Source organism: Anomaloglossus baeobatrachus, chromosome 3 (genome assembly GCF_048569485.1).
Source record: "Anomaloglossus baeobatrachus isolate aAnoBae1 chromosome 3, aAnoBae1.hap1, whole genome shotgun sequence".
Lineage (NCBI taxonomy): Eukaryota > Metazoa > Chordata > Amphibia > Anura > Aromobatidae > Anomaloglossus > Anomaloglossus baeobatrachus.
The window spans coordinates 630619850-630645792 of record NC_134355.1 but is presented as its reverse complement, the minus strand read 5'-3'; the positions used below and the strand labels follow the sequence as shown (position 1 = coordinate 630645792).

At 44.5% G+C, this 25943-nt stretch overlaps 1 protein-coding gene across 1 annotated transcript in view; it reads left to right on the top strand.

The window, feature by feature from the left end:
• Positions 1 to 25943, top strand: part of NBAS (NBAS subunit of NRZ tethering complex) — a 1027824-nt gene that overhangs the window by 181252 nt on the left and 820629 nt on the right. Inside the window, 2 exon segments of the mRNA XM_075341124.1 lie at positions 16945 to 17202; positions 19216 to 19341. Coding sequence (XP_075197239.1) covers positions 16945 to 17202; positions 19216 to 19341 — 384 coding nt within the window.

Sequence of the window (25943 nt, the reverse complement as noted above, 5' to 3'; positions counted from 1 at the left end):
AAGGGGGTTACATACAAAATACGTATACAAGTTACAGTAGACAGACTAGTACAGAGGGAAGAGGGCCCTACCCTTGCGGGCTTACATTATCACAGGGAAGATCCTTCCTACCACCGTCTTGGGCGGTAGTCACGACAGACGCGAGTCTGTCAGGGTGGGGAGCAGTTTTTCTCCACCACAGGGCTCAGGGTACGTGGACTCAGCAGGAGTCCACCCTTCAGATCCATGTTCTGGAAATCAGAGCAGGGTATCTTGCCCTACTAGCCTTCCAGCAGTGGCTGGAAGGAAAGCAGATCCGAATTCAGTCGGACAACTCCACAGCGGTGGCATACATCAATCACCAAGGAGGGACACGCAGTCGGCAAGCCTTCCAGGAAGTCCGGCGGATTCTGATGTGGGTGGAAGCCACGGCCTCCACCGTATCCGCAGTTCACATCCCCGGCGTAGAAAACTGGGAAGCAGACTTCCTCAGCCGCCAGGGCATGGACGCAGGGGAATGGTCCCTTCACCCGGACGTGTTTCAGGAAATCTGTAGCCGCTGGGGAAGGCCGGACGTCGACCTAATGGCGTCCAGGCACAACAACAAGGTCCCAACCTTCATAGCACGGTCTCGCGATCACAGAGCTCTGGCGGCAGACGCCTTAGTGCAAGATTGGTCGCAGTTCCGGCTCCCTTATGTTTTTCCACCTCTGGCACTCTTGCCCAGAGTGCTACGCAAGATCAGATCCGACTGCAGCCGCGTCATACTCGTCGCCCCAGACTGGCCAAGGAGGGCGTGGTATCCGGATCTGTGGCATCTCACGGTCGGCCAACCGTCGGCACTACCAGACCGACCAGACTTACTGTCCCAAGGGCCGTTTTTCCATCGGAATTCTGCGGCCTTGAACCTGACTAAGTGGCCATTGAGTCCTGGATCCTAGGGTCTTCAGGATTATCCCAAGGGGTCGTTGCCACCATGAGACAGGCTAGGAAGCCCACGTCCGCTAAGATCTACCACAGAACGTGGAGGATATTCTTATCCTGGTGCTCTGCTCAGGGAGTGTCTCCCTGGCCATTTGCATTGTCTACCTTTCTTTCTTTCCTGCAATCTGGGTTAGAAAAAGGTTTGTCGCTCGGCTCCCTTAAAGGGCAAGTCTCGGCGCTATCCGTCTTTTTTCAAAAGCGTCTAGCACGACTTCCTAGGGTGCGCACGTTCCTGCAGGGGGTTCGTCATATTGTACCCCCGTACAAGCGGCCGTTAGATCCATGGGATCTGAACAGGGTACTAGTTGCCCTCCAGAAGCCGCCCTTCGAGCCTCTGAGGGAGGTTTCACTTTCTAGACTATCACAGAAAGTGGCTTTTCTGGTAGCGATCACATCTCTTCGGAGAGTGTCTGAGCTAGCAGCGCTGTCATCCAAGGCTCCTTTCCTGGTCTTCCACCAGGACAAGGTAGTGCTGCGCCCCATTCAGGAGTTTCTCCAGAAGGTGGTATCCTCTTTTCATCTTAATCAGGATATCTCTTTGCCTTCTTTTTGTCCTCATGCAGTTCATCGGTATGAGAAGAATTTACATTGTTAGATCTGGTGAGAGCACTCAGAATCTACATTTCCCGCACGGCGCCCCTGCGCCGCTCCGATGCACTCTTTGTCCTTGTCGCTGGTAAGCGCAAAGGGTCGCAGGCTTCCAAAGCCACCCTGGCTCGATGGATCAAAGAACCAATTCTTGAAGCCTACCGTTCTGCTGGGCTTCCGGTTCCATCAGGGCTGAAGGCCCATTCTACCAGAGCCGTGGGTGCGTCCTGGGCATTGCGACACCAGGCTATGGCTCAACAGGTGTGCCAGGCAGATACCTGGTCGAGTCTGCACACTTTCACCAAACATTATCAGGTGCATACCTATGCTTCGGCGGACGCCAGCCTAGGTAGAAGAGTCCTGCAGGCGGCAGTTGCCTCCCCGTAGGGGAGGGCTGTCTTCGCAGCTCTAACATAAGGTATTTCTTTACCCACCCAGGGACAGCTTTTGGACGTCCCAATCGTCTGGGTCTCCCAATGGAGCGCCGAAGAAGAAGGGAATTTTGTTACTTACCGTAAATTCCTTTTCTTCTAGCTCCTATTGGGAGACCCAGCACCCGCCCTGTTGTCCTTCGGGATTTTTGGTTTTTTTCGGGTACACATGTTGTTCATGTTGAACGGTTTTTCAGTTCTCCGATGTTACTCGGAGTGAATTTGTTTAACCAAGTTATTGGCTTTCCTCCTTCTTGCTTTTGCACTAAAACTGGTGAGCCAGTGATCCCACTGGGGGTGTATAGCCAGAAGGGGAGGGGCCTTACACTTTTTAGTGTAATGCTTTGTGTGGCCTCCGGAGGCAGTAGCTATACACCCAATCGTCTGGGTCTCCCAATAGGAGCTAGAAGAAAAGGAATTTACGGTAAGTAACAAAATTCCCTTCTTTTATTTAGTTCCAATTTTTATGATCTTTACTTTAGACTGGTCTGCATTATTATTCTATTTGCCCTGCTCCTTTTGTAATGTCCCTGAAAATTCGGAGAACTGACCCCTTAATTAAGACCATATTAGTTAGCATTCACTTGAACATTAGCCACATTGAACAGACCCCCTGATATTATCTCCTGTGTTGAAGCACCTAATGAGCATGTGCAAAGGTCATTGTGAAAGCAGGGCCTATTGTAATTAGTAGATGTTGTGCTGTCAGCTTTGTCTGAAGATTATTGTGATTCATTGATGAATCATTGTAATACAGCCTCCGATAAGTAAACTGCTCAAAACTCTTCGTGAAAAGACTGAAAACTCTTCGTGAAAAGACTGAAAACTCTTCCTGAAAAAGACTGAAAACTCTTCCTGAAAAAGACTGAAAGCTCTTCCTGAAAAAGACTGAAAGCTCTTCCAGAAAAAGACTGAAAGCTCTTCCAGAAAAAGACTGAAAGCTCTTCCAGAAAAAGACTGAAAGCTCTTCCAGAAAACACAGGAAATGTGAGTCTAAAATTGTCTCATTGGCCAGTGTGAAAATTGCAAAATTACCCATTTTGTTTTTTGAAGATCAGAGTTTGGTAAACAAAAGGACCATTGTCTTGAAACACACATGCCATTGATAACCTATTCCCTTTAAAAGGATTGTGCACTACTAGGACATCCCCCTTCTGATTCCACTTGTTTACCCCGGATAAAATAAATGACCGTTTACCCTTCTCCTGTTCTGGTGCTGTTCCAGCGCTATTGGTAATCATGGTTTGGGGCTCACATGACATTGTGACATCACGGGAGCTCCGCGTCCAGTTACCGCTGTCTTCTCTCTCTTTGGACCAAATGAGAAATCAACAGGAAGTGAGGCTGCGGCTGACACTCACTTCCTGTAGATTGCTCATTTGGTCCAAAGGCAGGGAGAGAGAAGCCGGCAGTGATAGGACAGGATACAGGACTCCCATGACTGCACAATGTCACGTGAGTCCCGAACCACGATTACTGACCAGAATGGGATGTGAGTACATGGTTTTTATTTTAACTGGGGGATATGAATGGAATCAAAAGGGATTGTTCTAGTAGTGGACAACCCCTTTAAAAAAAGTTGGCCTTATCACATATACATCAGTAGTTACATGTAATATAAATAAAAGCCTAATTAGTCGCAATTATGTCAAGGTTTATGCCAAAAATTCAGCCCTGAGGCCCATTACAAAAAGCCGCTTCTTAGTCTGACTACTGCCCGCCACCTTATCTAAGTGCCGACACGCTCCAGAGGACATGTCCTCGTCTGTCAGGTAATTATTGGGATTTCTAGGTGCTAGATTTATAGAATCTTTAGGATCCCAGCACGAACATCTTGATTCTGCAACTAGGGAACCACAGAAGATGCAGCTCCGTATTCTCACGTATCATATCTGATAAATCCCATCTGCAGTGATGACTGTATAATTGGCCTCCAGCAATAGCATACCTAAAACACAACGCAATCAAAGCCCAGGCGGTAAAAAGGCATAAACAGAGCGAAACAGAAAGCCGTCATGCTGTCATGTCCCTCTCCGCACACTCATCATAGGCCTCTGATGGACCACAGTGGTCGGTCTGACATTAGGCGCACAGTGTGAGCCGTGTCATCCTCTTCTTGTGCTGTGTGCATGTTATTTTGTCTTCAGGACACCATTGATTTTAATATATTGATTAAGTAAGGATTTTTTGTTTTCCATCTTCTCTCCCTATAAGCACCCTGCTGTTGTCCTACAGTAATATTGTTTCATTCTACAGGAGTCCTGCATTTTCTTAGCTCGTCTGGTGTGGTGGTTATTGATTATAGCTGCAATTACAAAGCTTATAGTTTTTATATTTTATTAGTTGGAGCCTAGAGTCCTTTTTTTTTGTTTTTTATATAACAGCATTCATTTTAGAATCAAAAGAGGGGCAGTATCTAATATATACTACTCTGCAAACACTTAGGCACACGATGATTATTTTACATGTGTACACATAAATAAGTTATTCTGGAGAAAATAAAATTAATATATTTTTAGTATCAGTCAACCAATCTGATGTTCTCAACACGTTTGTATAACGAAGGGAAAGAAGTCGCTCCCTGTGTGGATTAGTAGATCTGTATTCAGCAATTGATTAGCCACTGCTCACCTGCAAAAGTAAGCAAAACACTGGAGAAAGGAAGAGTAAATCCACTGAATGTGGCTCCTGGTTCCTGACGTCCTGGGATCCAGAACTGATCGAGTCCCATTATAATCCACCTGTCCCCCGTTACTCCCTGACCTCTCCTCTCTGCCAATCCCTTCACTGGCTTTCCATTGCCCAAAGACTCCAGTTCAAAACACTAACCATTACCTACAAAGCCATCAACAACCTGTCTCCTCCACAAGATTTCCTTCTCTACTCCTCTTACATGTCCTCTTCCCACAATCACATCCAAAATTTCTCCCATGCCTCCCTCATACTCTAGAATGCTCTACCCCAGCAAATCAGACTCTCACCTACCTTTGAAAAGCTTCAAAAGGAACCTGAATACCCACTTCTTCCGTGAAGCCTACAATCTGCAGTAACCCTCTGTCCTCCATAGTGTCGCAGAACCATCTCCACCCTCACCTACTGTATCCTCACCCATCCCTTGTAGACTGTGAGCTCTCGCGGGCAGGATCCTCTCTCCTCCTGTACCAGTCTATCTTGTATTGTTTATGATTATTGTCCTTGCCCCTATTATGTACACCCCTTTTTCACATGTAAAGCACCATGGAATAAATGGTGCCATAATAATAAATAATATATAAGATAAAAGCTTGTGTAATACTCGGAGCACTCCTAGTATATAGGACAATCTGTGATGGAGCAGAATTTTTTCTTTAATTGGAAACACATATTTCCAAAACGCCCAGTTACCATAAAAATCCCGTAAAAGGCTCTGCAAATCATCCCATGAATACCATACCAACAATGAAGTTTGGAGGTGGAAATATCATGGTGTGGGGCTATTTTTCAACATACGGCACTGGCAAACTTAATTTAATCAATGAAGGATGAATGAAAAAATAAACAGAGAAAGCCTGGATAAAATCTGCTGCCATCCACCAGGATGATGAAAATGAAACGAGCGTGGACATTTCAGCAATGATCCCAAACACACAGCCAAGGAAACTCTCAATTAGTTTCAGAGAAATTAAAGCTGCTAGATCCAATATAAAATTTCTGAAAGGAACTAAAGCTGAGTTCGTAGAAGGAGCCCACGGGACCTTCAGGATTTGAAGAGTGTTTGTGTGGCAGAATGGGCCAAAATCACACCTGAGCAATGCATGTCACTAATTTCTCCATACAGGAGGCGTATTTAAGTTGTCATCATCAACAAAGGCTTTTGTACGAATTTAAATACATTTCTGTAAGCGTATTCAATACTATTTCCCTGTGTGATATATAATTATTACACATAACAATTTATGGACATCTATGGCTTCACACTGCAACTTCATACCCCCAATGTATCAGGGCAAAATGATTTGGGGTGGAGGGACGTGGATGCCTTTTGGTGTACACATTTTATGCATCAGGTAATGTACCATTCTGAATATCCCCATATGTTTCCTGTATAACCTTTTCACATTTGATCGGTTCCACTCTTGATAAGCTTGATATATATTGGTAGTTTTCTGCACTGTAGATTAGTGAGCCTTACCACATTCAGGGCATGATATTGACTTCAGCACCTGATTTCCTATTATTGTATTATTATCCTGCTTGGTTCTACAGGTCCTTTTACCTAGCCTCCTATTACATTACCGTTATCCATAGCAGGTTTTTTTTGTGTTAACACCTTAGATACTTACACACTGGTAAATACAGTACCATGATTGTATAAACAAAAATCTCCGTAACACCATACGATATTTTTTGTGGGTATGGATTCCAGTGAATCCCCACATATAGCACAAACTCAAAAGCATAATATATAGAAAGAGGACATGGAGTTTTTATAGTGCAAAAAAGTACAAAAGATTTTATTAGGGCATCAGGTGAGCATCCCTTAAAAGCATATAAAAAATCAGGACCAAGCCAAATATGCAAATCACTTAGGGGTTAACTATACGCAATGTTTGCACAATTATAGGGCAACAAGTAATTATTTTACATACATCCTATATTGGACTGTGCCTATAATGAACGTAACCCATCAGGGTCACATATACATTAATACATGTGCTAGCATTGCAGGATCATATCTACCAGTGGTGATGATAGTGTCACAAAATGACGGCTTGGTCACAGAAAATAACCTCAAAGAACATCCGACGTACGTTTCGAAGTATTTTTTTTTTTAAACTCGTTTTATTGAAAGTTAAGTAAGACATTACATAAAAGAATAAAACAGCAAATTGTTCAGTGAGACAGTGTACATGTAAACTGGTTGGTCATCAGGATAATAAAATAACAACAATCAAATCAGCGTCCATTATTTTCAGCATATCCAAAGAGCATCAAACATAGCAAAGGTATTAGCTCGCGAGACACATCCAACTTAAGGCAAAAGAACCCATATCGTCAAGGAGAGTGCAACCCAAGCTTCGGGGAACTCGTGGTATCCCTCATATAGTGTATCACGAATCACATGTGTCTCCTTTCTGCCTACAGGGGCACTACTGGCTATTATTGCGATAATACCGATTGTAGGTTATCAGCAAGAGAACCAGGAGATCCGCCAGTCAAGGGCGACCTCATCCATCTACCCCAGATTTTGTCAAATTTAGTTGGAGAGCCTCTTGTCTTGTAAACAAATTGTTCTGACGGGATTATTGCATTTACCAGTGCAATCCAAGAGGCTCTAGTTGGGGAATGAGTGCTCATCCAATTTAGTATAATGCCCTTCCGGGCCAGAAAAAGGACCTTCTTTATTAATAGATTCTCATCTTGGGACCAGGAGTGTACATCTACCACCCCAAATAGACACAGGACTGGGCACATAGCAACCGCTTTTTGAAATATGGCGGAGAGAGTCATTACAATCTCACTCCAATAGGAGAGGATGACTCGGCAATCCCATATCATGTGCCAGAAATCAGCACCGTCTCTCCCGCATCTCGGACAGCCCATCCCCACCGAATTATTCAGCTTTTTCATTTTGTTCAATCTCTGGGGAGTAATATAACTTTGGTGTATTATATATAATTGGATCAGTCTATTGTTGATAGCGGGAGAGACCAATGTGTGGGATTCGACAATGTCGTCCCACACTACATCATCAATTTCAGGGATCCTGGCACTCCACCTCTCACGGACAGAAAGAGGATTATTCATGGCCTTGGCCCGAATGAGGGAGGAGTATAGTTTAGAAATAAGGCCACCAGGGCCCTGTGATCTAATAATTCCAATGACTGGGAAGGAAGAGAATCTAACCCCACGACCAGAGAACTGAGCTCGAAAGGCGTGCCTAATCTGGAGATACTGAAACCCATGAGATTCCGGCAAGTCGAATTCTGTCCGCAGTTGTGCAAAGGGGCGGAGTTCACCATCCCGGACCAGTGATCCCAGGGAGATTATTCCGCGATTCCTCCATTCACCAAACCCCGGCAACCCACAAAAATGTGGAAGGTCCAAGTTATCCCATAAGGGCGTCTCAGTTGGTACATCATAAAATCCAAATACGGCTTTAGCCTCTTTCCAGATCCTGGCCCCCAATTTGTGTATCGGGAGGACACGACCCTCAGGGGACCTCCTGTGATCCGTCAGTAACGGCCACAGGAGATCCACACCTGTGAACTCTGCCAGGAGCCCCTCCGGAGAACCCCTAACTCGGGGAAGTGTCCATGGACCCAAATATTTCAATTGTCCGGCCAGATAGTAAATATAAAGATCAGGGAGGGCCATACCCCCCATATCCTTGGGTCTTTGTAATTTGGCCAATTGGACCCTTGATCTGGTCGAACCCCAGACAAAGGTAATCATTAGAGATTCCAGGGACCGGAAGAAAGAGCGAGGAATCTGCACGAATACATGCTGGGTAATATAGAGACACTTTGGTTGCACTATCATTTTAAGGAGGTTAATCCTTCCCGCCACTGACAGTGGGAGTTGGCTCCATCTATTAAATTTCTCCCCGAAGTGCGCTAGTAAGGGGGCTATATTTCTCGCTATCATCTCCGCAGGGCCTCCCGCCAGTATAATTCCGAGATATTTGAAATGATCCACCACCGGAACCCTGCATATGTGGTCGCACACCAGATCCTCTCTGTTCCGAGACAGAAAGAGGAGGTACGATTTTGACCAGTTTATTGACAGACCTGAGAACTCCCCAAATCGATCAATCAATTGCACGGCTCTGGGAATGGAGGAATCCGGATCAGATGCAAACAGTAACAAATCGTCTGCGTACAAAGATAAACGTTCATCTCCCTTACTATGTCTCACCCCCCGGTAGACTGGGTCCGCCCGAATGCGCACCGCCAGCGGTTCCATGGCAAGAGCGAACAAGAGAGGGGATAGGGGACATCCCTGTCTGGTTCCCCTCCCCAAAGAGAAAGTTTCCGACACACCACCGCCCACCTGAATATTAGCAGACGGAGCTTTATATATGATCTCAATCCATCTGATAAATTCGTTGCCGAAACCAAATGCCCGCAGCACCTCCAGCAGGTATGGCCATTCTATAGAGTCGAAGGCTTTGGCCGCATCCAGAGAGACCAGAGCCCAATCCTCCTCTAACTTGGTGCCCATCTGTAAGACCACCTGCGCCCTCCTCAGATTGTCCGAGGTACTCCTACCCGGGATGAATCCTGACTGATCCTCATGTACTATAGAGGAGACCACTTTTTTGAGTCTGGCCCAGACGCCTTACCCTTATTGAGGGTCTTCATCGCCTCCACCATCTCTTCCATACTAATGGGCTCATCCAAGGCCGATCTCTGAGCCAAAGTCAACCTGGGAAACTCCAAATCTCGTAAGTACTCAGCAATCTCCTCCCTTGACACGGTCAGCCTGGACTCATACAGGTTCTTATAGAAGTCCAAAAATACCTCCAATATACCATTGACGGAAGTAACTGTTCCTCCACGGGGGTCTCTAATCTTAAGGACAGCAGGTGAGCTATTAGATTGACGCACCAGGAACGCCAGTAAGCTACTGGATTCGTTCCCTTGCTCAAAATACCTCTGGCTCGTGAAGAATACATGTCTCTTAGCCTTGTCTTGCAAATACAAGAGATATTTCCTCCCAGCCTGAAGCCAATGAGATCTATTTTCCTCAGAGGGGTCCGAGGTGAATCTATGTTCAAGCACTCTATTTTGGGTGGCCAATTCCTCCTCCTCTCTGGCCGCCTGTTTCTTGAGATAGGAAATAGAGGAGTGACAGCATCCCCTCAGATACGCCTTGAGCGCGTCCCAATAAGCCGAGTGATTCTCTTCCACGGAGTTCATTTCCGTGTATGCCCCAAGCTGATCAGGAATCCTGTCATTGGCTCCAAAGAGTGACAGCCACCAAGGGTTAATTTTCCTTGACAATTTATGAGATTTACATCCTTCCCATTTAATGCCTACGATTACCGGAGAGTGATCTGATACTGATCTGGGCAAATGACATACCGATTGTATATGGGCACAGACTCTTTCATTTCCACAGATATAATCAATTCGAGATAATGAGTTTTTCCCCGGAGTATAACATGTGTATTCTCTCAGTACTGGGTTAAAAAACCGCCACATATCGTACCATCCCACTTCCTGTAAGAATATACTCAATCTAGTTTGTATCGTGGGGGAGATCGGTACCTGTCGGGTGCTGAATCTATCCAGTCCCGTGTTATTAATCAAATTGAAGTCCCCCATGCAGAGCACTAAGGCTTGTGGGAATTGTGAGGCGAACTTAGCCGCCTCATATAGAATCGAGATTCCCGTTGCAGGGGGAATGTATATGGCCAAAACCACTATCATGACCCCATCGATGTGAGCCTGGATAAACACATACCTCCCATCAGTGTCCTTTAAAATTTTACCCGGGTCCCACCGCAGAGCTTTGTGGACTAGTACCAATACTCCCCTAGAATATGAGGAATGAACAGAGTGAGCTGACCATTGAACCCAAGGCTTTTGGAGCACTCTAGTGGTCTCCAACAATAAATGGGTCTCTTGTAAACATACAATCTGAGCTTTGGATCTTTTGATATGAGCAAATACTGCCGCCCGTTTCCTGGATGTGCCCAGTCCCCTAACATTCCATGTCATCATGCTTAAAGCCATTGAGAGATGCCGCTTGCTGAATTGCTAGAAGAATATCAAAAACTTAACCTACAGTAGAACTTGGGTAAACGTACCCTTAAATACAAAATGTCGGTTGCGCACACACAATCGACAAGAACTGGTCCAGTAGTACGACCAGGAAAGATTTTCCCTAGCAACGACTAGGGTGAACCAACGTGGCTAGATGGTGTACTTGGTATGGGGGTGTCCTCAAACAAGGACTTGAGCATCTCCTGCAGTCCAATAAATGAATTATCCTGCAGCTTAGCCTTTAATCGTGCATAAGTGAGGGGACCAAGAATAGATGGGAAGGAAATGAGAGAGAGAGAGGGAGAAGAGAATAGAGAGAGAGAAGAAGAGGAGGGAGAGAGAAGGAGAGAGAAAAGGAGAGGAAAGAAAAGGAAAAAGAGAAAAAAAAAAAAAAGGGGAAAAAAAAGGAGGGGAAGGGGGGGGGGAAAGAGATGGTAAGAAGGGGGAAAGAGAAATAAGGTAGAAGAGAGAAAGAGAAAGGGGGGAGATTAGAATAGAAGATAAAGCGGGGACAAGAGAAGGAGTATAGAGATATGAGAGGGAGAGAAAGTGGGGGACTGAAGGGAGAGGAGAAAAGAACAATGAGGAAGTAAGGGGGCGAGGTGAAGAGGGATGAGGAATAAGCTGATAGGGGGTTAGAGGGGGAGAAGAGGTGGGAGTGTAAAGAAGATAGAAAAAGGATTGGCAGGAAATCTTAGACTGTAGAATATTATTACATATGGTAACCTCAGAACTTAATATAGCACTAATAGAGCAAAATACAACATTATGAACTGAAGTGCGTTGCCAAATACTGCGAGCCCAAAGTAGAGTTCCAATTTGGATCCAAAAAGGTATAGGATAAAACAAGATCGCATGAAGGAGTTCAGAGCGTCGCAACAGCGGTCTGACCCATGTCCCGTCTGGTGTCACCTAGGTCCGGTCCCATCAGCGACGAGTAATCCGGAGCACAGGCTGGGCTGAGCAAAGATCCCGGAGAACGCAGCAGCCGTTCCATACGCAGGCGCGGCCCCAGGCCACCCGCCTTCGACGAGGGCCAAACCCGGAGGCCGGTTCAATGGGAAACCAATAATGGACGCATCCGGAAACTCACATGCCTCCAGGAAGGCCACAGGCGCACCAGCGCCTCCAGATGAGATCACTAGCATCTCAACCGACAGGGACCATAAGATCAGGACGCGAACGCAATTGCGATCTCGCTCCACTCACATGCCAGGAGGGATGAAACAAACAAGAATCTTTCGCGCCTTCAGAATCGAGGGACGCCGAGTACCTGCATAGGATGATCCTGAAGCGATCTCAACAGTGATTTCAAACACAACGTCCCAAGGATTGGAGTCGCATCACCGACCTTGCTCCAAAGAGAATGAAATAAGTGAATCAGAACCGCGACGCTATCACAACCGCGACCCGTCAGGCAGCGCCCAAGACCGTGACGCATCAGCGTTTCCTCTTCAATGTGTTGATCCAGTCATCCGCTTCCGCAGGAGAAGTAAAGAACAGGGATCGCTCTTGATGAACCACTCTAAGACGAGCTGGGAAGATCATGGAGTAAGCAATTTGATGCTCTCTGAGACGTTTCTTCACCTGAATGAAGGAAGCCCTCGTTTTCTGGAGCGACGCAGAGAAATCAGGGAAGATCAATATGGTGGCGTTGTTGTGTAGGATCGGGCCCTTGCGCCGCGCCGCACCAAGGATCGCATCTCTATCCCTGCTGCTCAACAGTCGGGCCAGGAGAGGTCTAGGCTGCGCTCCCGGAGGAGGAGGCCTGGCTGGTACCCGGTGAGCTCTTTCTATAGCGAATGCCGCTGACAGCGTCGCATCAGGGAAAGTTTCGGAGAGCCACTTTTCCATGAACTTACATGGGTCACTCCCTTCTGCCCTCTCCGGCATCCCCAGAATTCTCAAATTATTGCGACGCAGGCGATTTTCCAGGTCATCTGCCCTCTGCGCCCAGTTGTTTGCCGCGCTTTCCAGAGAGGACAGTCTGCCCGGCGTCGCTCTTGCGTCGTCTTCCAGCGTGGAGATCCGCTGTTCGGTCTCCTTTACCCGCTCTCTCAGGTTTTGCAAGTCCAGCCGGAGGAGACCCACATCGATCTTAACCTCCTCAATTTTACCCGTCAGCGACACCTTTGAATCCTGGATCGCTGCAAGTAACTGCGACGTAACCTGCTGTAAGGTTAGCTCCTGCGATTCCTTGGATCCGGCCTCCATGCTCTCCTCCTCCTCCGCCTCGCTGGATTCCCGCTCTGCCTGCTTGCCGACGCCATCTTGCTGGGAGTCCCGGGCAAACTTCTTCAGCTTCTCAGCCGCTGCTGCGCTGCGACCTCTGCTCATGGTACCGATCCAAATGCTCACCGCACCACAGGTAATCCAGAGGTGTATTTAGGCACCAATTTCGGCAGGATTAATAACGTATATCAGCTTTGGACTGCGGAGCTGCTCTCAGATGCGACCGCTCATGCTGCCTGCTGGCCACGCCCCCACGTTTCGAAGTATTTGGTGTTAATTCTTCATCAGGGCAGAGGTATCCCCACATGTATGAATGTATATGTGACCCTAATGGGTTACATTCATTATGGACACAGTCCAATATAGGATGTATGTAAAATAATTACTTGTTGCCCTATAATTGTGCAAACATTGTGTATATTGTTAACCCCTAAGTGATTTGCATATTTGGCTTAATCCCGTTTTTTTTTTTATATGCTTTTAATGGATGTTCACCTGATGCCCCAATAAAATCTTTTGTACTTTTTTGCACTATAAAAACTCCATATCCTCTTTCTATATAGTACCATGATTGTACCTGCAGTATCTTCTCTTACCACACTCTTCTACCTCCAATTTTCTCTTTCAGTGCTCTCTGATGCTTCCTTCATGTCCCAATCGTGTTTATTTTAGCCAGGTATTGACCTAGAGGTGCCCCCTTTTGAGGTACCTCATCCGGTTTAAATACATCATATGCTACCACGTCCCTAGTCTATTTCGCACCTTTGCTGATTTTTTTTTTATACCTTTGTTGATATTTGTATTTTACAGCTCTCATAACTGTTAATGATATTTTTTTGTTTGGCTTGGTTGCAAAATATTAACCCTATGCCCAGTTAAAAGGCAGCAAATAAATGAATGCTTTACTGGTGCAGAAGGGCAGGGGGCATATCTGGTTTTGAAGCACTTGAATCAGTCCATATTTTAATACTGAAGTCTCCAAGAATATTTCCATAAAGCGATCCATTTTATACTTTTCTTGTTTTTGTTTTTTTTCAATGTAGAATTTCCTGAATTGGTGTTTGTTACTTATCTCATGTATCGGGCACCGGTGGGGGAATAGTTGTAGCAAACACGGCCGACCTTTCTCGTGAAGTAGAAATGAAGGATTAGACACATGATCCCGTGAAACAGTGGGAAAGCTGTCACTTGCTCGCTGAGCGATGTACTTGCTTGGCAGTGAAGAAAACATGGCTTTCTGCCTGAGCAAGTCCAGATAAAAATAGTCATTAAGTGCATTTAAAGAAGACCTGTCACTAGGTCAGAAGTGGCCATTTTTTTCTGTTATGTTTTTGTTGCTTCTGTCAGTATTCAGTTTTTTGTATATTTTAAATCTGCCGTACAGTTCCTGATAAATCTGCCTTTTTTTAAGTTCTAATGTTTATAGTCTTTACCAAGGGATGGTGCTCACAGATCCTCTGGGGATCTGAGCTCATTCTGCTCTTTTCTCTGGGGGGAGTGGGTAACATTTTGCTCCTCTCTGGGGGGGCGTGACATTTTCCTCCTCTCTGGAGGGGGGGGGGGTGTCATTTTGCACCTCTCTAGGGGGCGTACCACTTTGCTCTTCTAGGGGGGTGCCATTTTGCTCTTCTGGGGGTTTGTGCCATTTTGCTCTTCTGGGGGTGTGTGCCATTTTGCTCTTCTGGGGTGTGTGTTCCATTTTACTCTACTGGGGGTGTGTGCCATTTTGCTCTTCTGGGGGTGTGTGCCATTTTGCTCTTATGGGGGGGCGTGCCATTTTTCTCTTTTGGGGGGTGCCATTTTGCTCTTCTGGGGGGTGTGTTCCATTTTACTCTACTGGGGGTGTGTGCCATTTTGCTCTTCTGGGGGTGTGTGCCATTTTGCTCTTCTGGGGTGGTGCCATTTTGCTGTTCTGGGGGGTGTTCCATTTTACTCTACTGGGAGTGTGTGCCATTTTGCTCTTCTGGGGGTGTGTGCCATTTTGCTCTTCTGGGGTGGTGCCATTTTGCTCTTCTGGGGGGTGTGTTCCATTTTACTCTACTGGGAGTGTGTGCCATTTTGCTCTTCTGGGGGTGCGTGCCATTTTGCTCTTCTGGGGGTGCGTGCCATTTTGCTCTTCTGGGGGTGCGTGCCATTTTGCTCTTCTGGGGGTGCGTGCCATTTTGCTCTTCTGGGGGGCGTGCCATTTTGCTCTTCTGGGGGGCGTGCCATTTTATGCCTCTGGATATTTACACTGTGAGCCAGTCTACACCTTTAAACATCACTAAATTGAAAAGTCCATACCTCTGGATCAATATGGCAGATTTTAAAATTCAAAAACCTTTTGTAAAAAAGAATAAACTGAAAATTGGGGTGTGCAATATTATTCGTCCCCTTTATTTTCAGTGCAGCAAACTCACTCCAGAAGTTCATTGAGGATCTCTGAATGATCCAATGTTGTCCTAAATGACTGAGGATGATAAATATAAGCCACCTGTGTATAATCTAGTCTCCGTATAGATGCACCTGCTCTGTGATAGTCTCAGTGTTCTGTTTAAAGCACAGAGAGCATCATGAAGACCAAGGAACACAACAGGCAGGTTTGTGATACTGTTGTGGAGAAGTTTAAAGCTGGCTTTGGTTACAAAAAGATTTCCCCAACTTTAAACATCCCAAGAAGCACTGTGCAAGCGATCATATTGAAATGGAAGGAGTATCACACCACTGCAAATCTACCAAGACCGGCCGTCCCTCAAAAATGTCATCTCAAACAAGGAGAAGACTGATCAGAGATGCAGCCAAGAGGCCCATGATCACTCTGGATGAACTGCAGAGATCTACAGCTGAGGTGGGAGAGTCTGTCCATAGGACAATAATCAGTCGTACAATTCATAAATCTGGCCTTTATGGAAGAGTGTCAAGAAGAAAGCCATTTCTCAAAGATATCCATAAAAAGTGTAATTTAAAGTTTGCCACAAGCCACCTGGGAGACACCAAACATGTGGAAGAAGGTGCTCTGGTCAGATGAAACCAAAATCAACTTTTTGGGCACAATGCCAAATGATATGTTTGGCATAAAAGCAACATAACTCAACACCCTGAACACACCATCCCCACTGTCAAACGTGGTGGTGGCAGCATCATGGTTTGGGCTTGCTTTTCTTCAGCAGGAACAGGGAAGATGGTTAAAATTGATGGGAAGATGGATGGAGCCAAATACAGGACCATTCTTGAAGAAAACCTGTTGGAGTCTGCAAAAGACCTGAGACTGGGACAGAGATTTGTCTTTAAAAAATACAATTATCCAAAACATAAAAGAAAATCTACAATGGAATGGTTCACAAATAAATGTATCCAGGTGTTAGAATGGCCAAGTCACAGTCCAGACCTGAACCCAATCGAGAATCTGTGGAAAGCTGAAAACTGCTGTTCACAAACGCTCTCCATCCAACCTCACTCAGCTCCAGCTGTTTGCAAAGTAAGAATGGGCAAGAATTTCAGTCTCTTGATGTGCAAAACTGATAGACACATACCCCAAGCGACTTGTCCTGTAATCGCAGCAAAAGGTGGCGCTACAAAATATTAACTTAAAGGGGATGAATAATATTGCACGCCCCAAGTTTCTGTTTATTATTTGTTGTAAAAGCTTAAAATAAGCAATAAATATCGTTGAACTTCACAATTGTGTCCCACTTGTTGTTGATTCTCCACCAGAACATTAACATTTTTATCTTTGTTTGAAGCCTGAAATGTAGGAAAAGGTTGAAAAATCCAAAGGGGCCGAATACTTTCGTAAGGCATTGTGTGTGTGTGTGTGTGTGTGTGTGTGTGTGTGTATGTATGTATGTATGTATGTATGTATGTATGTATGTATATGTGTGTGTATAAATATATATATATCTTCAGATAACCCCTCTAAATTAATTTGAATCTTTGAATTCTGTGACAAAAATTTAATAATTGAACTAAGTGGTCACTTTTGATTCTTTTTTTCTTTTTAGTGTGAAGTAAAACTTGCTTCTAAACGGTCCCGCTTGGAGAGTAGATCTGGTGAGGATGACTATGGAGACCAAGACTCTGACTTTGATGATGAGATGTCGGCCAAAGACAGATATTTATCCTACATAAAGCAGGGGTTGTATTTTGCCACAGAGATGGAACGCTTTGCTCCTCCTCGAAAACGTCCACGAACCATTACCAAAACGTACAGGATTGTTAGTTTGAGGTCTACAACACCAGAGGAACTTTATCAGAGAAAGGTATGCTGGGCTGGGTTTTTACTGATTACTATTTCCACACCTTCACATTAGATTTCTATTGCTTTTGTCAAAAATACGATGTTGTAGCTGATATCTAAGGCGGCACGGTGGCTCAGTGGTTAGCACTGCAGTTTTGTGGTGGCTCATTGGTTAGCATTGCAGTCTTGCAGCGCTGGGGTCCTCGGTTCAATTCCCACTAAGGACAACATCTGCAAGGAGTTTGTATGTTCTCCCCGTGTTTGCGTAGGTTTCCTCCGGGTTCTCCGGTTTCCTCCCACACTCAAAAGACATACTGATAGGGACTCTAGATTGTGAGCCCCAATGGGGACAGTGTTGCCAGTGTATGTAAAGCTCTGTGGAATTAATAGCGCTATATAATTGAATAAATATTATTATATCTGCTTATTTTATGCTTTTATTGTTTTTTTTCCCTCACCCTATGACGGCACCACGAAATAAGGGTGCCGTCATGGGTTCGGAAAAAACACATTACCGGTAAGTAATTACGTATTTTCCCCTCACCCTATGACGGCACCCTAATTTCGTGGTGCCGTCATGGGTTCGGAAAAAACACATTACCGGTAAGTAATTACGTATTTTGGGGGGTTTTTTTGCACATTTTACACAAAAAAAATTCAGTTTATTAATCAGAAGTTTGTGTATGGCCTTCTAAAACTGTGAACAGACCCTTTGTAGACTCCCAATGGATCACATTAATGTGTGCTGGATGATAGATTTTGTGCACCTTTGTATCTTGGGTGACTTGCATTCAGATCTCTTTTTTTGGGTGGATTTATGCTCCTACCCTTGAGGACATGCCCAATTTTTATGTAAGATGCAGTGTTTAACCACAAAATAAAAGGTTTTAAAATAATTTAACAATTTGCATCAGACTTTGCAAAATTATATTTTCTTTATGATCTTGGTCATCAGCTAATGTTCTTCTTTTTGTTGATCTTGTTTTCTTGTTGTTCTTCTTTTTCTTATTCTTGTTCTTCTTTTTGCTGTTTTTCTTCTTGTTCTTTTTGTTCTTGTTGTTATAATTGTTCTTGTTGTTCTTGTTGTTCATGTTGTTGTTCTTTTGTTCTTCTTGTTCTTCATGTTATTTTTCTTGTTGTTGTTCTTTTCTTGTTGTTTTATTTGCTCTTCTTGTTGTTCTTGTTTATTGTTTTTGTTGTTCTTAGTAGTCTTGGTCTTAAGTCTTCTTCTTGTTGTTCTTGTTCTTCTTGTTGTTGGTCTTGTTCTACTTGTTGTTCATCTTTTTATTCTTGTCCTTGTTTTTGTTGTTTGTAGTCTTCTTCCTGTTGCTTTTCTTGTTTTCCTATTGTGCTCTCTTTCATGTTCTTTTTATTGCTCCTTTTCTGTTGCTCCTTTTTTTGTTGCTCCTTTTTTTGTTGCTCCTTTTTTTTGTTGCTCCTTTTTTTTTGTTGCTCCTTTTTTTTTGTTGCTCCTTTTTTTTTTGTTGCTCCTTTTTTGTTCTTGTTTTTTTTAATAGTTTTTTTGTTGATTCATAAACGTAAAAAAAATATTTAAGAGAAAGAAATATATTTTTTGGACCTAGAGCAAAAACAGAAGTTGGGGTAGTTGCACCTCAGATATCCAGACAATGTTTTAACGAACTCTGCAGAATAACACCTGACAGTGATATTCTGTGGTATTTTGCAGAGCTGCTAAAGAATAATAGATACTTCTCTGTTTGAGCGCTGACGCTTGTGGGCTTCATAAAAGGCAAAACGTCTATCCAAACCGTCCACAAAAACATCATGTTTACGAATACCAATCCTAGTAAAAGTGCTGCTCGATGCAACATCTTTCCACCTGGAACGAAGATCTTCATCAGTAATTAGTGGACAATGTGCCCCATCTGTAGCTGTTTATTCTACAAACATATGCACTTTTGTTGAATCTGTGACAAAAGGCCTTTGTCTCAGGTCGTAACGAGTAGGTTTGATCGGTTGTTACAGAAATCTGATGTTCTATAAATAATAATATATTGACAAATGCTTGCTGCAGATTGATAATGAAGAGTATGGAGAAGCTTTATCCTTGGCTCATGCGTATGGACTGGACACTGACCTGGTTTATCAGAGGCAGTGGAGAAAATCCGCTGTCAATGTTGCTACAATTCAAGACTATTTGGTATGTTCAATTCATGTAAACTTATCCAAATGTTTTTTTCCCCCCTTCATACAATTTTTTTTTTCTTCATCAGAAATGGATAAATGGGTATAGGAGACCTTTTAAAGGGAATGACCTATTGTTTAAATCAGGTTGTTTGTTTATATTTAATAAGCTTTATATTTTTCGTCTCCATATCTTTCCATTCTATCTTTCAATTTTCACAATAGCCACTACTTCCTGTTCTTCACATGTACATTAGCAGCAATAGACTGACTCTGAGCCTATTTGTTTGCATAGAAGTATAAACTTGGCAAAGGTCTCTATGAAGGGAGGGGGAGGAGGTGAGCTGTGACATCTATTGTGAATGGTAGATTTTTTTTTCTTATGTACTGTGTATAGAGGTGTTACCGTTCATTGTAATCCTGTCTGTGATGATAGTGTTCATGCTGAAAGGTCTACTGTACAAAACAAGAACTGTGTGACATGTAAAAGACATTGGTTCATTTGTTTTAGCAGTATGGTATGCAACTTGACATTAGGTAGTAAAATGACTTTTACATTAGCAAAGTGAAAAGTCTGTCTTTGGGAGGAGTTTTTGGGGAGGACAGGACTCCTGTTCAGAGGTATTGAAGCAAAGTCCACTGACCCTGATTTCATGCTCTGCATGCCGCAACTGGGCTTATCTCCTAAACACATCATGGTAATGCATAAATCCACTTAAAATGTAATATTTTCCCCTCACCCATGACAGCACCACGTGATTATATGGGTGCTGTCATGGGTTCTGGAAAACCGGCTACCGGTAAGTAACCGTGGTGTCTCAACAGTAAATTTTGACGTAAACATTTCAAAAGTAACTGTTGTTTTAACTTTTATTTTATAAATCAATGGCACACATAATATGTGGAAGTGCGGCACTCCAACAAAATTAATGGTGCCTGGATAGGGTCCAACCCCTATATCAACAAATCCAAAAATCCAGCACTCATATATGGTTTTGAAAATGGAAAAAAAACTACTATTATTTACTACTAGAAGTAACGTTTACGCTGTTGTATGTCTATTACCTTATCAGGCGGTCTATTTACATATGACATACATCACAAGTTTACTGCTGCGCAGGTGCAGCCTTGCCAACCAGGGTCTTTCACAGGTTGCCATTCAGGATCGTCACTTCCGGTTTTTATACCGGAAGTGATCTCCGGGTGTTCTAATACTAATTTTATTTCTCTATTAAAATTACTAATTCCTACCCACAATCGTTTGTATCCATACTTCAGACAAAACATCTAGTACTTAACCGGTGTTTTATGTGCCTCCACACATGCAATTGTCTGCCAACCAGGCCGTTTACATATTGCCATCCAGCCTGGTCACTTCCTGTGATTGGAACGGAAGTGACGTTACGCTATCAGTACCTACACGCCCACTACCTTATTAGGCGGTCTATTTAAATCCCAGACGCCAGGCTGATAGGACATGGGCACCACAGACCCGGACGGGCAGTGTTCCATCTATCCTATTGATTCCCACTATTCCAAAACATTGGTAAATGCATTCCTTTATTCCCCTTTACAATTTTTTGGACCTATGCTATCTATGATGGGAACCCTTTATTAATTATGTCTTTATGGTATTTTCATTCATATTTTTTCTGCACAGTACTCGGTTTCTATGATAGCTACTTATGTCCTATTTTTTCTTTATTGATAGGATTTATATTGACATAATAGCAAAAGAGTGAATTCCGCTTGTCCGTGATGCAGCCCCCCTCTTTTTCTCTGACATTTATCACTCTCTGTATATATATATTTGTATGTCTGAACACTAAGATTCCATCAGAGTCTGTTTTTTTAATTATTTTGTGATATAACATGTTATGAGATTATACGTCAATGCATGTGTGTTTATTCATGCTAATAGTGATATTTATATATAGCATTTTCTCTTTTATTTTCTGTCACAGTGTAATCTGATGAAGGTCGTTTGACCGAAATATTACACAGTATACACAACTGTTTGTTCCAATAAAGAACTGCTTGTTCCAATAAAAAATTTTTTTCCATGATCAAAACCATATATGAGTGCTGGATTTTTGGATTTGTTTGTACACATAAAAATAAGCAACTTTGTATTATGTCTTAGGCTGCTTTCACACCTCCAGTTTCTGCAATGCGGCACACTCCGGCACTTTGCAGGAAAATCGCAACCGTTTTTTTTGCTGCCGGTTGCGTTTTTTCTGCATAGACTTTAATTAGTGCCGCATTGTGCCGCAAGGCCTTGCGTTCCATCCGGTTTTTGCCGCATGCGGCAGATTTAGCCGATGCGGCGGCCGGATGGAACGTTGCCTAGCACGGTTTTTCGTGCGGCAGAAAAAAAACGCATCGCGCCGCATTCGGCCGATGCGGCACATTTTTCAATGCATGCCTATGGCGGCCGGATGCGGCAAAAACCGCATCCGGCCGCCGCATGCGTTTTTTGCCACTGCGCATGCTCAGTAGCATGCCGCAAGCGGCAAAAACCGGACGGGCCGCATGGGAAATACTTATGCAAAGGATGTAGTGTTGTCACCACATCCGTTGCATAGCTTGCACAGCCGGATTGAGCCGCAGAGCTCAAGCCGGATGTGTGAAAGCAGCCTTATAGAAATCCGCTTACTTCCCTTCTTGCAGTGATCATTCATTCTCAATTGATGGGTAAAACCCATAGAATGTGTACTCAAGGAAGACTGATGTTCTCATTGATATAGAATGGAACATTTTGTGCTTTTAAAATTCTATGGAAAGGGGAGGAGGATGGAGGAACTAGAAGCAGACAGAGACATTCTGCTGCAAGTTCTCCCAAAACAACATTTACAGTTCTCCATTGAGCTTTATAAGCTCCAACTGTCCTCTCTCAGTAACGAGAGCATCTGAATTCTCTGAAGACAAATTTTACATGTGAATTAAATATATTAATAATAAATGATCAAGAGGTGAAATAAACAGATTTCTCTGATAAGATATATTACACAGCTTCATATTTTCATGTGTGCTATTGATTTATGAGGGAAAAAACTTCTGATTAGTGATGAGCGAACCTGTGAACATTCTAGGTCGCCAAATTAGCATGTGGGAAAAAAATTGCATTCTGCAAGCGAACTTGACCCCAATCAATGAACCCTATACAAGTCAATGGGGAGCCCAAGTTCAGGGCTGTAAAATGGTTGTAGTAAGGGCTGGGGGGGCTGCAAAAGGAGCCTGAATGGGGGTAAGAGCACGACAAATGGGGATAGGCAAATGACTTAAGGCGGTGTCACACGGTACGATATATCGTGCGATCGCATTAGCGATCGCACCCGCCTCTGTCGTTTGTGCGTCACGGGCAATTAGTTGCCCATGGCGCACAATGTCGTTAATCCCCGTCACACGTACTTACCTCGCTAACGACGTCGCTGTGGGCGGCGAACATCCTCTTCCTGAAGGCGTCACAGCGACATCACACAGCGGCCGCCCAATAGAAGCGGAGGGGCGGAGATGAGCGGAAAATAACATCCCACCCACCTCCTTCCTTTCGCATTGCCGGTGGGATGCAGGTAAGCTGCAGTTCATCGTTCCCGGGGTGTCACACGGAGCAATGTGTGCTGCCTCTGGAACGATGAACAACCGGAGCACAGAAGGAGGAACGACATTATGAAAATGAACGACATGTCAACGAGCAACGATAAGGTGAGTATTTTTGCTCGTTAACTGTCGTTCGGACGTGTCACACGCTACGACATCTCTAACGATGCCGGATGTGCGTCACAAATTTTGTGACCCCGCCGACATATCGTTAGATATATCGTAGCGTGTGACGGGGCCTTTAAAGTACTTCTGTCACCCTAGTAATTATGGTTACATAGCAAATCAATCAAGTAACATTTTAACATTGATCTCACAGAGATGGATTTCACAAATTCTCTAACGACCAAGAAATAAAAAAAAAAAAAAAAAAAAAGCCCTTACCGAGCCTGTATCCCAGATCACCCACAGCCAGGCTTACCAGTTTAACCACAGAGTGTAAATTTGAAATCAAAGCCATCAAGGACAAAATTGTCCTATGTAGCCTGTATTCCCAGTTCCCCACAGAGCCAAAATTGACAGAGTTCCACCACAGACCACCGAATTGTAAAAAAGGCCAATAGACAGCCTCTTTATCAGGTTAACGGTCACCGCCAAGATTGTCCGAGATCCACCACACAGTACCCAATGTATGACAAGGCCCTTAAACAGCCTCTTTACCTGAGTGACCATCACAGCTCTCATTGCCAGAGATCCACCACAAATGACCCAATTAATACAGAGATCTACCACAGAATCGCATCCAACATAGTGCTCAAAAAGCAGAAGTGACAGGTGCCTGACTTGTTAACGTTCACACTGCTTTGCTTGCTTTCAAGGAGGTGACGTTGACCAAAGATGCCCATGCTCCTCAGGTGACAGCTCTGCGCTTTCAGCAGGGCTCCTATTCTTAGGCTATGTGCCCACGGGAGTTTGTACCTGCGAATATATCTGCAGGTATGTCTGCAGGTTTCCCACAGCAGCTCCCTGGAATCCGCAGATGTACATGGCTGCGGGATTCCAGCGAAATAGCGGTAATCCTGCGGACATCCGTGCGACTTAACCTGCGGACGTTCCATCCTCTATCTCCATAGTGGAGGGCCGGGAATTGCGCAGATAAAATAATATAATTGACATGCAGTTATGTGCGGATGCAAGACATCCGCAGCATATTCCGCAGCCGCACATACCGCAGCATGGGCACAGCACTCCCTATGTCCCATAGGATAACATGGGGAGTGTCTGTACTTGCTAAAACCTGTAGATTTATCTAGAAAATCCAGATAAATCTGCAGGTTTTCCGCAGCAAAATCCACGGGTATATTGTCCCATGGGCACATAGCCTTAGACTGAATATTTTAACGGTTACCACAGTGGAGCCAATTTTCTGCTCCAGTGGTGGACAGCCTAGTTGCTGCATTTAAAAAGCTCATAGTTGGGTTTGGAATTGAGCCGGAGGTACACCAGCTAGACTTGCTCCCAGACATTTACGCTTTAAGCGGCTCACCTATGCTGATCAGTGTCTATCCCGGGAATGCAAAGCATTTATTTTGAAAAAAAATATTGTTCTAAGCAGGCAGCTTTGAATAATGAAATAAGACTCTATTTCCATTTTTGTGTTTGGTGGTACTGTGACCACTAATAGATGACACTGCCTGTAAGCTGTGGTTTAGGACCGCTACACAAAGCTGCATGGTACAACATACTATCATACTATACCCGGCTGCCACTTGGTTTGCCCTGTGTGCAGTTAAAGAGATATACTGTCCCTGCCTGTGCTTACTGGTCCAAGTATCCGTAGTTACGTGGACCTTTCCACTTATAGCATTGCAGAGTGAACAACGAATTGTTCTGCCACATGTGTGTGCAGGGCAGGGATGGCGGCTGGGAACAACGTGCTGTGGTACAGCCACAGACATAAGTTGTTGTAAACGGTCCATCTCCACCAGCCTGAATGGCAGCATTTCAAAGGCAAGCATTTTGGAAATGCGGTCATTCAGTTGCGGGGCTCGTGGGTGGCTAGGAGGGGTATTTTCACTTTCTATCAAGACTTTGGGGGATGGAGAGCTGCAGACTTCCACGGGACAGTGTGGATATAGTAAGTGATGCTGGTGGTGTTCGTAGTTGCGATGGTGGTGTTGGTGCTGTTGCTGAAACTTCATGTGCTTGTGGGGAGAAAGGTGACCCTTGTGATAAAAAGCGGATGCAAGATGCCGACACTGCAGCAGAAGAGGGAGCAGGAGGAGACTGAGTTCTTTCCTGATTTCTCAGGAAACTACTCCACTGCACCTCATGTTTGGAAGTCAGATGACGCATCATACAGGTGGAGCTCAGGTTGAGAAGAATTTCTTCCCCCTTCAGGCTCTGATGGCACATCTTGCAAATCACCACTCTATTGTCATCAGCAATTTCTTGGAAAAAATGTCTTGCCAGGAAGGTCTTATGAGCTGGTTTTGCTGGGAGGTTTTTACTGGCACGATGGCCGGTAGCAGCCAACTTACTGGCTATGGGCCGCTCACAGGGCTTTTGCCCCATGCTCCCTCTTTTGCTGTGCTCGTTTTCGTCTGCCTGAACACCACCTGTTCATTGAAACTGCGCACTTCACTATCATGGCCTTCGCTCCAGGTGAGGTCAAGCCCCTCGTTGTCCTCCCTAGCATAGTCTTCCACCCACTCCTCAGCCCTGTCCTCCTTCCCGTCAACCACTGAACTGCTGCAGCTTTCATCAGTGTGTAATCTGCAGACCGTGTCCACCAGCTCTCACAGATTCATCCACAGCTTGTTGGGCGTCACTGCACTCGGTCTCTTCCACCTCTGGGGCAGGGCCAGGTAGATGGGCCTTTAGACCCCAGCCAACCGAGTCTTCAAAAAGTAGAAGTGACTGCTTCATGACACTGCACACACTGCTTGGCTGATTTTGAATGTGTTAAGGTGGAAGCAAGATGGCCATGAAACTAAAGGTCCAGTCACACTAAGTAACTTACCAGCGATCCCAACAACGATAGGGATCGCTGGTAAGTTGCTAGGAGGTTGCTGGTGA